Source organism: Lutra lutra, chromosome 14 (assembly GCF_902655055.1).
Source record: "Lutra lutra chromosome 14, mLutLut1.2, whole genome shotgun sequence".
Taxonomy (NCBI): domain Eukaryota; kingdom Metazoa; phylum Chordata; class Mammalia; order Carnivora; family Mustelidae; genus Lutra; species Lutra lutra.
The window spans coordinates 54,615,393-54,632,603 of record NC_062291.1 but is presented as its reverse complement, the minus strand read 5'-3'; the positions used below and the strand labels follow the sequence as shown (position 1 = coordinate 54,632,603).

Below are 17,211 nucleotides of genomic sequence, written 5' to 3'. Positions count from 1 at the left end.
AGAGAGGGGAAGGGGAGCACAAACAGGGGGAAGGGCAAAGGGAGAGAGAGAAGCAGACTCCCCGCTGAGCAGGGAGCCCCACTTGGTGCTCAGTCCCAGGACCCTGGGATCATGACCTGAGCCGAAGGCAGAAGCTTAACTGACCGAGACACCTAGGTGCCCCATATAAAGGCCATTCTTGGTGCTTATATTTCATGCCCACCTCCTATTGCTTAACTAAGCCTTTGCTGTAAGCCTTTCTTAAATTGCCCAGGATCTCTATGGTTCATGGTCTCTAATTCGTGATCCCTGCTCCCTGACTTCCTTGGACTCTGGATCTCTTACTAGTACAACACAGACTAGTAAGATTTTATGTTAATCTCAAAAACCAGTCACACTCTTTTAAGTAATAATTTCTGAGTGTCTTGAAGAGAAAATTATTATTATGAGCCAATATGGGTTTATGAAGAATCATAGTAGTAGCATTTCCTCCTTTTAAAGGATAGACTGATTAATAAGAAAAATCCAATGGTCCTTATTATCCCGATATGCCAGCAAGGCATCTGACAAACACTTTGAGCACAACCATGAGTTAGATTCAATTAGGGAATTAGTAACTGGCTGAAAAAAAAAAACCCCATAAAATCCTGATTAATGAATCTAAGTCAATATGAAGGGAAGGTCCATATAATATGGTACTCAAACTTCATTGTGCATAAAAATCACCTAGGGGGTCTGATGCCCGGAGTTCCCAATTCAGCAGATGGAACCCAACAATTCATATTTCTAACAAGTTCCTAGGGTCCTCATCCAGGGATCAGGTTTGGAGAACCACTGACGTACTGTATCTCATGATATAGATATAAGATTTTGTTCAACATTTTGCTAGTAACTTTGTTAAATATATAAAAAGCATGATTACAAATCTGTAGAAGATATTAAATTTTTATATAAAAAGACCTCAATAGGTTAGTTGTGAAACCAATCTTAAAATTCAATACAGATAACTTTAAAATCCCAAAACAAAAACCAACCACGCAAGTATAGGGTAAGAAAAACAGAACATAACAATCACAATCACTCACACACACACACAAACATACAGATACACAAGTTTTAGAGACCACAGCTTCAATGATTCCAGAGTATACTCTGGAAACCAAAAAAAAGTAATATTAGTTTGGGCTTTAATAATGAAGTATTAGACTCTGGATAATATATTTAACAGTCTAATGCAGATTATACTGGCTCCCCCCATACCTGGGTATCTCTGTAGTCAACTTTGGGTATCAGACATTAAACAGAAGGTAGTCAAACCAGTTTACTCAAAGAAGAGCTTCGGATCCAAAATCAAATCACATGAGAACAGTAAGAGGTATTGTTGATGTCTGGCCTTCAGAAGATTTGGAAGGATATAAGAGCAGTTTTCATATAATTGGCTTGTGGATGAGGATTTGTTTTTTTCTCTGTATGACCCTAAGCAGAACTGCCATATACAGACTGCATCAGACTGCTTGCTACATCCCAGTGTCCAGCTAAGGAGAGGAGAGGGGAGCAAGGGAAGAGCGGACATCTAGACCACATTTCACTTGATAAACTATGTGCCTTGGAGAGGGTTGAGTCCAGCTGGAAAAAAACTAAACTTTTTCTAATTCATATAAAACAGACAACTCTGGAGGACTTTTTCCTTTTAACAGGGATACCATTTCTAATTTGCACAAAGGCAGTGATGACTGTAGCCAAGGTAGAGCTAGCTCCATTAAAAGAAGTTTAGAGAAAGTAAATTAACCTCTCTGGAAGAAAGTGATAGAGTGATACATTATATGGAAACACAGCTTCTGAAGAGTTAGTTAATCCCCCAAATTGGATGTTCAAGGACTACTTGGACAATTATTTGGCAGGGTTATTTAGAAAGGATTTTGAGGTAGAAGAGTATGTGTATGTTTATTATCAGGTAAGTGGTGAAACTCAATGATCTTTTTAGCTTTTAGGATTCCACATGTGAATTACCTATCTTCTCCATATCCCGGCTGATTTTTATGATATCCAGATCCCTTCTCTTCACAAATTTATGATGCATTTTAGCCTTCCTCCCATCTAGCCAAACTACTCTTCTCCCTTCCCTGCCCCAGTATGTAGAAAGCATACATACTGCATTAATACTGAAAATAAACTTCATATTTTTAAAAACTGCTTTCTGGGGCACCTGGCTGGCTCAGTTGGTACAGCATGCAACTCTTGAACTCCAGGTTGTGTGTTAGAGCCCCACACTGGGTGTAGCGATTGCTTAAAAATAAAATCTTAAATTTAAAAAAAGGGGAAAAATCTGCTTTCTTCCAGATTTTAAAAAAAAAATACTTTTAAGGTAAAATGAAAACTTAATTCTCTTAACATATTCATTAGAAAAAAAGCTAAGTTTCTTTTTTTTTTTTTTAAGATTTTATTTATTTACTTGACAGAGAGAGAGAGAGAGAGAGGGATCACAAGTAGGCAGAGGCAGGCAGAGAAAGAGGGAGAAGCAGGCTTCCCACAGAGCAGAGAGCCCGATGTGAAACTCGATCCCAGGACCCTGAGACCATGACCTGAGCTGAAGGCAGAGGCTTAACCCACTGAGCCACCCAGGCACCCCGCTAAGTTTCATTTTTAAGTGATTTATGTATCAGTCACTAAATTCATGAGTGGGGGTAGAAAGTTCTTTTGCACCAGAAAGAGAGTGGGATAAACACGGAAAATGTAATGTTGGTTTATATTTGTCCAGTGAGTGCTGAATGTGTGATGCTATATTAAGTAGGTAATGGTTAAGTAACACATGGTAAGTATTAAGGAGCAGAGCCAACCACAGGCATAATCTTAAAGGAAGCTGAACTATCTTATGCGGTTTGTCTTTGAGTCCTAGTCTCTCGCCCTTTCCATATCTATAGTGCCTGAACCTTGGCCCCCATCAGGCTGGGGTCTACCCTTCTAGGAAACCTAGATTTCCTGAGTTTTGGCTCATACTTAGGACCTTTCTTGGTCTCTTCCCAGAGAATGGTGCTTTAAAAAAAAATCAGCAATTTAAAAGAAGCCTTCAGTACCTCCACCCGAAGAAGTCAACTAAAGGTAGAAACTATCCTATGGAAAGACAGAGGGGCAAAGATTTGGGGATTTATGTATCCTTCTATAAGTACAGCTAGACCAGCTTTTCTTTCATGGAGGTAGAAGAGAACAGAGAAAAGATCTAGATACCTAATGTTACCTAGCCAAATAGTAATTTCCATTTTTGAACAAAAAACATGAGAATGGGGTGCCTGGGTGGCTCAGTGGGTTAAGCCTCTGCCTTTGGCTCAGGTCATGATCTCAGGGCCCTGGGATTGAGCCCCACCTCCAGGCTCTCTGCTCAGCAGGGAGCCTGCTCCCCCCCTCCCACCCCCACCCCCCACCCCCCACCTGCCTCTCTGCCTACTTGTGATTTCTCTCTGTCAAATAAATAAATAAAATCTTAAAAAAAAAAAACCAAAGCATGAGAAGACACACTCAAATGCCAATAAAGCGTTCAACCACCTAATTATTTTAAATACACTTTAAAGATGTAACAATACAAAATACTTCAAGTAATTTTTATGTAAGATGTTTGTTTACATATGTAATGTCATACTGAAATGATCTTACTAAGACAACTTTTTACAGAACTTTCAAAATATCAGTTTCAAACTATTTGAGAATGGAATAACAATTATTTTGAGCTTAGAAACTTATAGAAACAAAAATATTTCTTGATAAGTATTTAGAAAGCACAAAATAAATGCCATTTTAAATGACAGTTATATTTTGAGAAAGATACATAATAAAGGTTTTCTTTTTTTCTTTCTTTTTTTTTTTTTTTTACCAAACTAGTTAATAAAGGTTTTCTAACTAGAGAAAATAGAAATGCTTCCTAGGAAAAGAAAATAAATCCTTCTCTTTCCTAAGGAAAAACTTTCTTTTTATGCATTTCTCTTTTTTTGAAGGAAACAGGTAGTTTTTTAAAAAAAAAACTTTGGACTTATATTTTTATGCAGTAAGCAACTGATCTTGATCAAACAGCTTACATAATTATTTTCTTTACTATTAACTCTGTTTTTCCTTGCAGAATGCCTTATACACAGTGGGCAAATATTTGATACTTGGTGAAAAAAATTAGTCACTCTTGTTTCAGTTGCAAGCTGGTTACATTTTCAGTGTCTTTCATACAGAATATATTAGTGCAAAATTTGCCTCAGCCTTCTTGTGCCCCACTGATTTTCAATTTATCAATAGTGCTGCCTGATTGAATTGTCAACTAGGGATTTTCATCATTTAATCAGTGTACCATTCATTTGAAAGCTATGTTTGAAAATGACTTTGTATACTTACATTCTTTATTTAAAGAATTATACTTTAAGGGTGATAAAACCCATATCCAGAAGTATATATTACAAAGCTAAAGCCAAATAGCATATCCAGTTTTGAAGCAGACTGGCTAACGTCAACATGAGATTACAGAATCTGCCCATCTCTTACCTAAAGAAAATAGTGAAAAACAATGGCAAAGGTAAAGGCTTAAGAAATTTAGGGGGAATGAGGACCAAAAATTCAGAATAGAAAAGAAGCTTCATCTGGAATTCAGGGCCCTAAGATTATCCCTGCAGCAAATATCTAAAAAGCTACCTATCCACAAAGTAAGAATGACAAACTTAGAATGATTTCATTCATTGATGACCAATGTTCGGAGTGTCCTGGCAAGAATGACCAGAAAAAGGAATAAGGAGAAAAATGAATCATCTTTTCAATTATCCCAGCCTGTATTGCCACTGTAGTGCTTCTAGAGCTCTAGGGCCCCAAAGTGAAGCTGAGATAGTTTTATCTTCCTGGAAAGAAGTTGCTTCAAAGGCTGCTGAAAATTTCAGATTCAGGCCTTTTCCTTGTTATCCTGAACCATCCTTTTATATACAATTTTTTCCATATAATTTAAATACAGATTCCAGAAATGCATGAGATTTAACCAATAAAGTACTTACATTCACACTGTATGACATCTAAGTTAAACTGCTGAACAGCTCCCATGCTTATCTGTTTTAACTCACTGTCCAATAGCATCTGCATTAAGGATGTTGAGAGATGCTGGCAGGCTGACATGCAAGCAGTCTGGGCAACTTTCCCCTGTTTAAAACAAATATTAAAACCAAAATATAAATAAACATATAAGCAAACACAGAAATATACCATAAAGTATCAGAAAAATTATATATCTGACATTCTTTTTGTTGCCTTTCTGGGGGTACAACAGTGATTACTGGCCTTTCTATTTCTGTATTCTAAGCAGCTATGCATTTTAGTGTAAGGATTAAAATTAATATTGTTGTTTACTTGTCCTTCTCAGGACATAAATATCATTAAATTTCTAACATCACCCAGGAAAATTAAAAGAGAAGTAAAAAACCCATGATTTATTATTAGATCTCTTAAAATGTCTCAAGTATTTTTAAAAATGCACATTAAAATATGGCATTCATGACAAAATAATTATACTGACAGAACATTTTATTCATGTAATGTTCTTTAAGCTCTGCTTTGTATAATTAACCAAGTCAAAATAAAGGAAGTTAATAAACATTTTTTTATTTAAACTGTACTTAAAATTAAAAATATACTTTGAGTCATAAGTCCTTCTAATTAGCAGAACATCAGTCTGTAGCATAGCTTCAATTAGCTGGGGGGGCCCTTGCCTACTAATATGATTTCAAAATCATCTACAGATCTACATTTAGTTTTTAAATCACCTGGTAATTTAGAAGTATGTGGTTAAATAAATCATAAATACTTGTGGTTTTCTTTCACTACATATTATTATAAAATATTTTCTACTATCATAAGTTCCTAAAAACTACATAAATTTTCACTGATAAAATTTCACTGATAAATTAAGGCTATAATTTCTTAAAGATGATAAAAATTTTAAGTTGTCATGTTTAGCCTCCAAATTACAATGTCACTTTTAGTATAAACTGTTTCTTTAAACAGATTTTGTATCCCAATTAAAAGTTTAAAATATTATAAAGACTCTTTCATGTATAGTTTTCCCGTGTAATAGTGCTCCTACTTTTGCTCTCTTCAATCACAATCATGTGATTTGGTGATGGATTGACTCCTGTGATAGGACTCAAACATCTATGAAAATGGTCAGAAATAATGACTTTTGGAAAATGCATCATGTTTTGCTTCACTTACTTAATAGATATTTACTCAGTGCTATTTGATAATTGTGTTTTTTATTACTTTCACAAAGGCCAATAAAGCTACAAAATCATGAAAAAAAACCTCCTACACATAAATGTTTCACTAAATTGGTACAGAAAAGTTTACAGCGTTGATCTATTAGAAGAAAAACATAAATATGTTTTTAAGATGTTTATTAGAACATTTGTTCATTAAACTACACATTTAAAATCAGACTAGAAACGAAGCAGCTTTTATGAATGTCTCTAGCATTTAGACCTCAGCGGTGAAAAACTGTATCTGAAATGGAATCTCAATTTCTTAATCAAAAACTTTAGAGATAAAAGCCAATGCAAACAATATATTTGACAGATACTGATGAACTGCCAAAAAAGAATGTAACAAACAATGCAAAACCCAGCATGCTTCAAGATCCCTCACACCCAAAAGGAATTAGTCTGGGAGACATGCAGCTCCATTCCCCAAGCACCATAATATCAATATGAATGGGAGGGGGACAAAAACATAGAAAAAGGAGAAATCAATGGCATGTAATTTAATTACAATGTAATAGGCTTGAGAATACTTAATGGAAATGTAATTTTGACCTAATGGAACAACTACTGCATTTTAGCTTCATGTACTTCTCCATCCAATCAGCTCCATGTCCTACTTATGCTGCCCCGGTAATACACCAACCGCAAAACAGATTAATAAATTGCTCCCTAAAATTACTATTATATTCATTTCATTAGTAAACACACTGCACAATGTAAGTGGTATAATTTTAAGGTGACCTTTAAAATTCAACATGGGTTCAAATGCTACAAATCACTATATAATAGTAGTACTGGAGCCAAAAATGATGGTAAGAGTACAGAAATACAGGCTATTCCATAAACTTGGTGGAAATAGGTAATGAAAACACATACACATGTACACACACATGTGTGTGCATGCGAATTTTTTAGCTTTTTGTTTAAACAACATATGTAATAATAAAACCCTAATACCAAATTTCTTCTGATTATGCATGTTAAATACAGGCTTATCGTTCTCAAAGATAAAAGATTAAAATATTTGTAAAATATTTTATAAAACTTCAAATGAAATAAATTCATTAGTATCAAAGGTCTGGATTCTTTAAATATTTTAAACGTTATATTCTGTAAGACAATACATTTTTAACATGTTTATTTTCCAGCTATAAAATGTGCACAAATATCCTTAAATCCATCTATCACTTACATTTAGAGAGAAACTGTTTAATGTTCCGAATACTTGCACACCCAAAAAATACCTTTGGCAATCCATTTCTGATGCCTGGAGCCCTTGGTACACTTTGGTATTACCAAAAGACCCCTTTCTGAACATTTTTATTGCTAATACTGTGGACACTCTTAATAATATCATTTTCTAGAACACGAATAATCTAAGTACGTTTGCAATTATCTATTTTAACAAACAAAACAAATAATTAAGAAATTTCAAGCACCTAGAAATTTCTGCAGCCCTCGTCTGAAAAATTAATTGCAACTACTATTAACATTTTTCTTCTCTTTAACACAAAGTTCAATAAATAAATAAAAACACCTGCCAAACTTTTAAAGGTAACTACTTTTTTACCCTCCTCTAACATTTTGCTGAAAAACAACTTGCAAAGAGAGAAAATCCTTAGACAAACTTCTTAGATTTCAAAGGAACTTGTAAAAGAGAATCTGCTGACATATTAGATCCTTTTTGCATTACCCAAAAGCTTTTCTTCTAAGAACAATTGTGGTAAGGAGACATTTGGCTCCTAGGAAATTCCCAAAGGGTCAACCATATGCATCCTTCCATGGCACCTTCACAGCGCTGCTTTCTAGATCCATGTCTCAAAAGCAGCTTTCATCATTTACTTGTGTGTCAGTCAATATGATTTATGGACTGCATTCAACAAAGTCAAAGCATATAGAATGAGAAATATGACTACAATCTGCTAATTTGTTTTGTATTGAGCCACTTAAGAGTCAAAGACCTGATGTCAGACTAAGACCAGCAACACAATTAACCAGTCGGTGACAGATTCATCCATCCTCCCTGCCAGGCTGTGCCAATCAAAGACAGCATGAGGCGACATTTGGTGAAATCAGTAAGAAAACTCATTCTCTAAGCAACCTATGTAAGACCTTGATTGACACTTTTTGAATTTAGTTTGTGGAACACAGCCACTCTTTACCCAATAGTCCCTCACTGCAAGCTGTGAAATAAGGCTTTTAATGCCAATCACAGGAACAATAAACCACAAACCACCAACCCTCAGTTTAAAAGGAAATCAAGAAAACACATCTGTTTGTATGTCAAGCCAAATTTCTAAAATAACTTACTATTACAGATTAGACTAAAGATACTCCCTCTTTCCTTTGAAACACCACAAAATGACATGGTAACAAAAATACAACAGATTTTATTAGATTATGGCTCAAAACTGTTTTGAGTAATGTTTAGATTATGGCTCAAAACTGTTTTGAGTAATGTTCTGATAGATCTACTCTAATAATAGGAGAAATGTAGAATACTTAAAAACTAATTTGATACATTTAAATTTTCATTTGAAGTTTTCATTTCTGTCTCACCATTCTCTTATTTCAAAGATCTAATAAAAAAAGAAAGGTTTGATTTCAACAGTAATTATTTGAAAGCATTTTTCAATGCTGCTTTCATTCTCTCTCAACTACATTTAACATTAAAATGTGCTCTTGAAATCACAACCATTCTTTCTGTACTGGTCTCCCTTCCTTAATGATCCCAGGAGAGTCCATTTTACTTTTTTTATATTCCAACAAAAGGCTAACTTTGGACAATAAACTACTTTTTTTTTTATTTAAGTAAAAAGAAATATATAGACTCAGAAATATTGTGCATTGCATTTATTAGTCTTTAAATTGATAACAGATTTTGTTTTAAAAGGTTATGTAATTCTTGTCCAAAAAATCTGGAAAACTGAAATAAAATCACAGTCTATTTGAATATTAAATCTAATACTAACAAGAAAACAATTATTTCTGATTCTGTATGGCATTTTACAATTATTTAGGTTATTAATTTTTAAGTAACTTAAAGCAGTAAAATATCATCATGTTATTCACACTCACTGTCTCTCAGTTTGCTGCATAAATTTCACTTGAGAGTATGAAATAGTCTTTTCAGAGGAAATGCAAAAGAAAAAGGGAAGCATTGATGAATTGGTCAGTGTCCTAAAGACCCACAATGTATATAGCCTTTTCTTAAGACAAACAGACTATAAAAGAGTGAGGTCTTACATCAAATGTGAAGTAAACACTAAAATTAGAAATAAATTCCTAATTGAAGTATGAAAAAAGATGCCTAGTTGATAAGTAGGTATTTTAACTTAAGAAATTTATTATTCTTCCATTTTACATAAAAACCACTAATCTAAAGGTTATTATGTAAAACTACATCCTGCTCTTATGTAAAGAACGCTATTAAATAAATCAGGAAAAAACATCTAAAACATTAATATAAAACATGAAAATTTCCCCAAGATGACTTCACAAATGCACAAAGATTCTTCTATCTAGTAAAATAGGCAGACTGCTGTAGTACTGTCCTATATAACAAGGACATGTCTCAGATTCCCAATCGTACAGAATAGATGAGTTATAAAGGTTAAAGTATCAAGATGAATTCCTTCAGTGCGTTTTAATAATAACTTTAACACTATCTTGAAGACAGATTTTTGAAATTATGCCAAAAACACTCACAGGTCTATCAAAATTTACTCAACTCTAAACACTTCCAACATTCTTCAAAATACTTTTTTTACACTTCTATATTCCTCTCATATTCTTTCTGTCCCCACCTAAAGTAGCTTTAGCCCCAAAAGAGGTGGTTACCTTATCAATTAACCATAATCCCCACAATGAAGTATGAATTCACATTCTTCCTTTACAGGCTTTTCTCCTAACAATTCCCAATCATAAGGGATATGAGACAGTAACATAAATGCATACTCTTGGGGACACACACACACACACACACACACACAGATTAAATAGAGCAAAATTATCTTAAAGTTGGGGGGGGTGGAATTTCTCCAAACTGGGAAAAATTTAGGATAGTGCAATACATGGCAATTTCCCTTTCACTCAGAACTTCCTATCCCAACCACTGGGCTCATCAAATTTTGGTGGCCTTTTAATTTTTTTTTAAATCTTTTTTATCCAAACTTTTATCCAGACTTTAATAGTCAGGATTTTAGCTTTCTGGAAGTTTCACTGTTGATGTCATGGCAGCGCCATGCTATTTTATCATTCTACCTTTAATAGGTGGAAAGAAAACACAAGGAGAAGCAGACCAATAAAAGCAATAAAAAATTGCTTCCAAGCAATTGATAATATCAGAACTCAAGACAAAAATGGTGAAGGCTGCATGTACTTTTGCCCAGACTGGCAAGAAGAGGGAAACTAGCTAATGATGTGTGGGAGCTGACAGGGATTATTCCTAACTCTTAAATCTACTTGATAATAGCAAATTGGGCAGCTAGGCATATGTTTAGGTAGGGAAGCAATAAAATATTAAGTCTCTATAACTCTTCTCACTTGGCAATTGTAAGAAAAGCAAGGGAAGTTAAAGATGAGCTGTAGGGGTGCCTCGGTGGCTCAGTGGGTTGGGCCTCTACCTTCAGCTCAGGTCGTGATCTCAGGGTCCTGGGATTAAGCCTCGCATAGGGCTCTCTGCCCGGCGGGAGAGCCCCCCCCCTCCCCGCCCTTCTCTGCCTGCCTCTCTGCCTACTTGTGATCTCTCCTTCTCTGTCAAATAAATAAATAAAATATTTTAAAAAAGAAAAAAAATGAGCTGTAATTTTCCCTGTGGTGACTCAGTACTACGGCTAAGCCACAGACTTAAGAGCAAAACACTGGAGCATCCCAGGAACTGTTCTAAAAGCAACAGCTCTGTAACAGCAGGGTCATATCCTCATTTCTTTACATAAGCAACTGGATCAGAGTATCAGGGCTATTTAATCATAAAATGTACTAGAGTTTGCAACTCTAGGTCAATTTAAAATTTACAAAGAATTTGCCAGAATTACTAAAATGCTAGACAATATAAGTAGTTTCCACATGATCACTAGTGAAATGGATAAACGTCACTTGAGCCAACTCTTATTAATATATAGCTAAAAAGCTGACATATCATAAATTCAGCCATATACATACTAGTATAATGCAGTGTAGACCTTTGTCATTCACGGATTTAATTTTAGATTTTGACCTTTTAAGAATCTCAGAGTCCAGTTCATGTAGGGCTTCATCTGCTCAGGCAAGCATCTGCATAACATGCTCTGTGAAATGGGTATCAGCGGGTATCACTCAAGAGCCTGAATGCACAGTCCCAATCTCCCAACTCAAAGTGGCTTTGCTGTCTTCTGTTAGTTGACATGGATAAAATAACTCTTGTTAAGGTCTACACTTTTCAGTTACATTTCATAGCATTTTCTGAAAGAAATTACATGGCATAGCAGTATTTTCAAATTTGAAAGTACTCAAAGTTTTGGGGTATACTGACCCAGAATGCCAAGGACCTTCTGAACAAGTAATTTCATGGGGCTGTCCTAGACTGTGGGAATGGGATTGAGGTAGATACTTCTAGATTCACTTCCAGTTGAGAAATGAGATTTTTAAAAGAATAAGGGAAATGTATCAAGTGGAGGGAAGATATATATTAAAACAAGATGAAACCTATACAAAGTAGGAGGGAGTGCTCAAGGCAAGTTATCTAATTACTATTTTTTTTCCTAGAGACAATTTGCAAATGACATTCAACAATACTCTGAGAACGAAGAGTAAGTCCTTACAGACATCTGTAGTAGGTCTTTGCCAACTGCTCCCTTCTTGTCTCCAAAGAATTGACAAAGGTTTTTAACCTCAGTGCTACCATTTAACACACTGATTTTCATAAGTAAAAGAGCTAAAAGAACATGACAGCTTTCCTACAATGCCTAAAGTCTCCTGAATGAAAGAAAAGGAAGGGATTAAAATGTTGCTTATCTTCTGAATTCACTCCCTATATGTGATATTTGTCTGAACATGCTCCTTCGGTGGGATATTCCAAAGTCCAATCTCCTAAGCTTTCATATTATAGCACCTTACATAAGTTTTTTATAAATATATATCAGCACCTTGGCCTGCTGAATTTTGTTATCTCTGACCTGCAAACATATTGTAAATATAAATGCACCAAGGCTGTGCCACCTCTCCCATGAGCTCTATCCTCACTCTTTTCCATTCCTGTTAGGCTCCATACAGGGAAGAAAAAAAGAAAAACAGGCTCTTTGGCATCACTGGATAGGGACTTGGACAGGAAATTTCCAGCTCCATCTTTCCCAACAATCTCCCATCTTTCTCTTCAGGGGATCTGATTTCCTTTTTTGCTGTCTTTATCTCTCACAATAAAACATAATTCAAACTAGAAAAATCTCTTATCCACATATTTTAGTCCCTTTCCTTCTTCCCCAATTTCAACTTTTGTCCATTTAACTTTGGGGGGGATTGTCTTTTATATTTTTCTTTCCATTGTGGAATACAGGTTAAGGGGAAGATACCACTTGCATTCCTAGAACTTTACCATTCCTACCTGCAAAAACTCAATTAACTTTGTAAACATGAATTCTCTGTTGCTACCTGCTAGTAAAACTGCCACATATTGCATTTCCATTTGTTTGTGGTACTGACTCCTCCTGTTTCAGAAGGGCACTTTGCTCATAAACGTAGCACCAATGATCTAGTCTATTTCATCAATAGCTGTTAAAGAGTAAAGTTACAGGATATTTGTAAGTGTGCAAATGTATGCATGTACATACATATACATATAGTCCAAAGACTGATAATAATCCATTCTAATTATTTCCATTTATATCTCTCCCTGATCTGTTACTTATTCATCAGGTCTTAGAGTTCTCTCCTAATCCATTAGCTTTCTACTAAGTCTCTCATGCTGTTTCCTTCTAAACTAAAAGAAGACTTCTGTTACTAACTACTTCTTCCAATTATGGTCTCAATCAAATGCTGTCTTCCACAACCTTTGACAGTGGGAAATATTAAAGTGTGCTATGCTACATACACATGTAAGACTTACAACTTAATGCAAGTAAATCTCTCACTAAGATTAGTCAGCATCAACTTGATAAATACTTAAAAGGACTAAAGTTATAAAATTCCACTATGTTTATTTCCAACTAAAAAGCAACATTTTTTTTTTGCAATTAACTTACAGTAGTGAAAATCACTTAACTGTTTAAATACTTTAACAAAAAGCTTAAGAAAAATATAGGGGTGATTGCCTGGCTCAGTCAGTGGAATGTGTAACTCTCAATCTCAGAGTCATGAGTTCAAACCCCATGTTAGGTTTAGAGCTTACTTTAAAAAATACATTATTAAAAAAAGATTAAGAAAAAATATTAATTCAACTATTTTCAACTTTTTCATTTACATTCTCTCTCAAAGTTCTTTACTTCTCTCCAATGCACTGATATACTGTCAATGGTTTGTTCTTGTTGATTTTTGTGCACTTGGAATTAACTTTTTATAAAGTATGGAAATAGGTATCAAAAATATCAGTAGAGATACTTCATTTATTGCCAGAGAAAGAACTATCTCATATAACTTTTTCAAAACACTGAACATTCAAGTGCCAAAGCTTTTAAAATTTCTCATGCTAATTTATACAAAACTGATTCCCAAATCTATCCCTGCCTTTATAAATAAGAGAACAAGAAAAAATTTGAGGGGTTTTTTTAGACAGCACAATTAGTATCACTTCTGAACATGACTTCTGTATTTTGAACATATACATGATTTATCTGCAGGAAATCTGTTAGCAAGCTTAACTGAATACTTAAAAATTACTACAGCAAATGAAGAAAAAGTTGAAGGGAAAGCTTGAGGGTGTGTTTCTTCAATGAGACAAAGTATTTGGCCTTAGTGCTGGGAATTCACAAAGGTTATTTTGGTGCTATCAGGTCTTCTATTGTGTTTAAATCACCACTTAATTTATACATGTGAAGAGAGTTGTAGTTTGAATTATTATGTCATTCTTTCATGGAGATGTGCAAGGAAAGAGTAAACATACAAATATTTCTAAACGGTACTGATGCCACCTTTACTAAATAATTTTCATGCATTTTCCAAATTTTTGCCTGTGAATAAGACTACAAATTTTCTCTTCAAAACTAGGAAATATTCTATACTTCACAAATAAATTTGATTTAAAAATTCTGATTTGTGGGGCACCTGGGTGGCTCAGAGGATTAAGCCTCTGCCTTTGGCTCAGGTCATGATCTCAGGGTCCTGGGATCGAGCCCCGCATCAGGCTCTCTGCTCAGTGAGGAGCCTGCCTCTCTCTCTCTGCCTGCCTCTCTGCCTACTTGTGATCTCTCTCTCTCTGTCAAATGAATAAATAAAATCTTTTAAAAAAAATTCTGATTTGTACAGTATATTTTTAAGCTCTCTACCCATAAAATAAAATGACTATTATAATAGTCTATTTCTTTACCATTTCTTTCATGTTCACTTAAAAAATACTTACCAAGCAGTTCCTCTGTATAAAATATTATTTAGGTGCTACAGAAGACACAATGAGTGGATAATAGTTTCTGACATAAGGGGATTAAATTCTAACAGCGGAAAGAAGGCAAGTCTTCGAACAGCTATAGTATACGAAAAAATATAAACAGTACTGTAAAAGTGGGACAAAGTATCCACATATGGTTAAGTGGAATTAGCAAATGTTTCATGAAGAGGTAGCATTAAAGATGCTTTTGGGGGGCGCCTGGGTGGCTCAGTGGGTTAAAGCCTCTGCCTTCGGCTCAGGTCATGATCCCAGAGTCCTGGGATCGAGCCCCGCATCGGGCTCTCTGCTCAGCGGGGAGCCTGCTTTCTCCTCTCTCTCCCTCTGCCTGCCTCTCTGCCTACTTGTAATCTCTGTCTGTCAAATAAATTAAAAAAAAAAAAATCTTAAAAAAAAAAAAAAAAGATGCTTTTGGAAGAGAGTCAGGATTTTTGAAGCCAAGGTAAAAATAAGAGATCCAGAACACAATGAATTTTCCACTTAGAATGCCCATGTTGAATAATGGGTCAGAAATGTATCTGGAAAGAGGCTGAGATAATTTCTTTCCTTAGCCTGCAAAATTTTCACTTTAGATGAGCAAGAGACTGAAGCTTTTCAAAAGGGAAATATGATTTGACTGTGCACTAGCAAGAATAATCTGGCACTGGTATGTATGATGAACTGAAATGAGGAGACACTACTGGCAGAGGCTAATTAGAAAACAATTATAATAACAAAGATCTGAATTTCAATAATAGGAACAGAAAGGTTATTAACATTTAAATTTCAAATGCTAGATGATACTTTTTAAAGGTAAGAACTTGTAATACTGCACATTCAGAAAATATTTGAGTTCTTATTCTGGTCTTCAAGAGCTTACAACTGGAGCTGGAATGGAGCAACAAACACAGTAAAATGCAAAACATGATGAAGCCATGAAAAAAAGGTAAAAGCTAAGGCAATTCAGGAGAGCAGTACAGGGTTTGTAGTGAAAAAGAAAAATCTGCAGTAGGTCATGAATCATACTGGGTTATGCAATGAGGTGGATTTCTACAAGTGGAGTTTAAGTTCAGATCCGTAAAGAAAAGGCACTCAGGGAAAGCATAAATAGTCTTAAAAGCAAATAATAATAATAACTAATATTTTTGAGGGTTTATTATAAGCCAGACACTTTTCTAAATATTTTATGTATACTATCTCATTTAACCTTCACAAAATTCTATAGGCCATATACTTTTATTGACCCTTATTTTACAGATGAGGAAAACATCTGCAAATTGTGCCATGTCATGCATGGAGGTGACCAGAGAGGTTTCTCGAAGCACTATACTCACCACAGATACACCATAATACTAACTTTTTCACAATCAAGTTCCAGAGAATCCTTCTGACTGCTCCACTAAAATAAGGACTATTGCCTTCAAATGTAGGTTTCTACAAAACTACAATCATATAAAAAATATTGCCCAATTAGGATTTACTATAGGTAACTAAGCAGAGAAAAATAAGCCTGCAGGAAGTTCACTATTATCTGATTCACATGCTAGCTTTGGCTTGTATTTACTTACCGACATGGCTACATGATCAATGCTATTAGTCTGAGAAGGAAGTCAGCCAGGCAATCAAATAAAAAAGGAAAATGTATTCCAGAAGCAGTAGAAGCAGTGTTTAAAGTAGCAAAATACACTATAAAACAGCAAGCTGGCTCTGTGTGTTTGCTATAATTTGAAGTCATTCATTTATAACATACATGTGACCATCATTTTATTTTGGAGATTTATATGTTAATTTTTACATCCACACCAATCAGATAAATCCTCCTCCAAACTCTGTCTACCTAATCAAGTAGTTTAAAATACCAAGAACTTAGGTGCCTCGTTAGCGCAGTAGGTAGCGCGTCAGTCTCATAAAATACCAAGAACTTTTGCAGTCAGTAAAGGTCTGCTGAGGCAGCAAATTTAGAAAACACCAACTCTTTTATAGGTTATTTGCTATAGAGCAGCTGTTCTTAAGTTTTAAACAAAAAAACAGATTTCTAAGTTCTGGAAATTTTAATTCAGTTAGATCTAGAGCCAAGCACTGGAATTGGAATTGTTAATAAGTATCTCTTCCTGCAAATGATTTTATTTTTTTGACAAAGAGAGACATAGCAAGAGAGAGGGAACACAAGCAGTGGGAGAGGGAGAGGGAGAGAGAGAAGGCCTCCTGAAAAGCAGGGAGCCCGATGCGGGGCTTGAACCCAGGACCCGGGATCATGACCTGAACCAAAGACAAACACTTAACGATTGAGCCACCCAGGTGTGCCCCCCAGCAAATGATTTTAATATAAAAAGAAATAAAATGCCTATTTTATTTTAAGATTTTATTTATTTATTTGACAGAGGGAGACACAGTGAGAGAGGGAACACAAGG

The 17,211-nt window shown here is 35.0% G+C and overlaps 1 protein-coding gene across 2 annotated transcripts in view; it reads right to left on the bottom strand.

The window, feature by feature from the left end:
- Nucleotides 1–17,211, bottom strand: part of EXOC6 (exocyst complex component 6) — a 242,882-nt gene that overhangs the window by 51,450 nt on the left and 174,221 nt on the right. For both annotated transcript variants that reach the window (XM_047702238.1, XM_047702239.1), the window contains exon 19: nt 4,995–5,136. In XM_047702238.1, the coding sequence (XP_047558194.1) occupies nt 4,995–5,136 (142 nt within the window). The remainder of the gene's footprint in view (nt 1–4,994; nt 5,137–17,211) is intronic.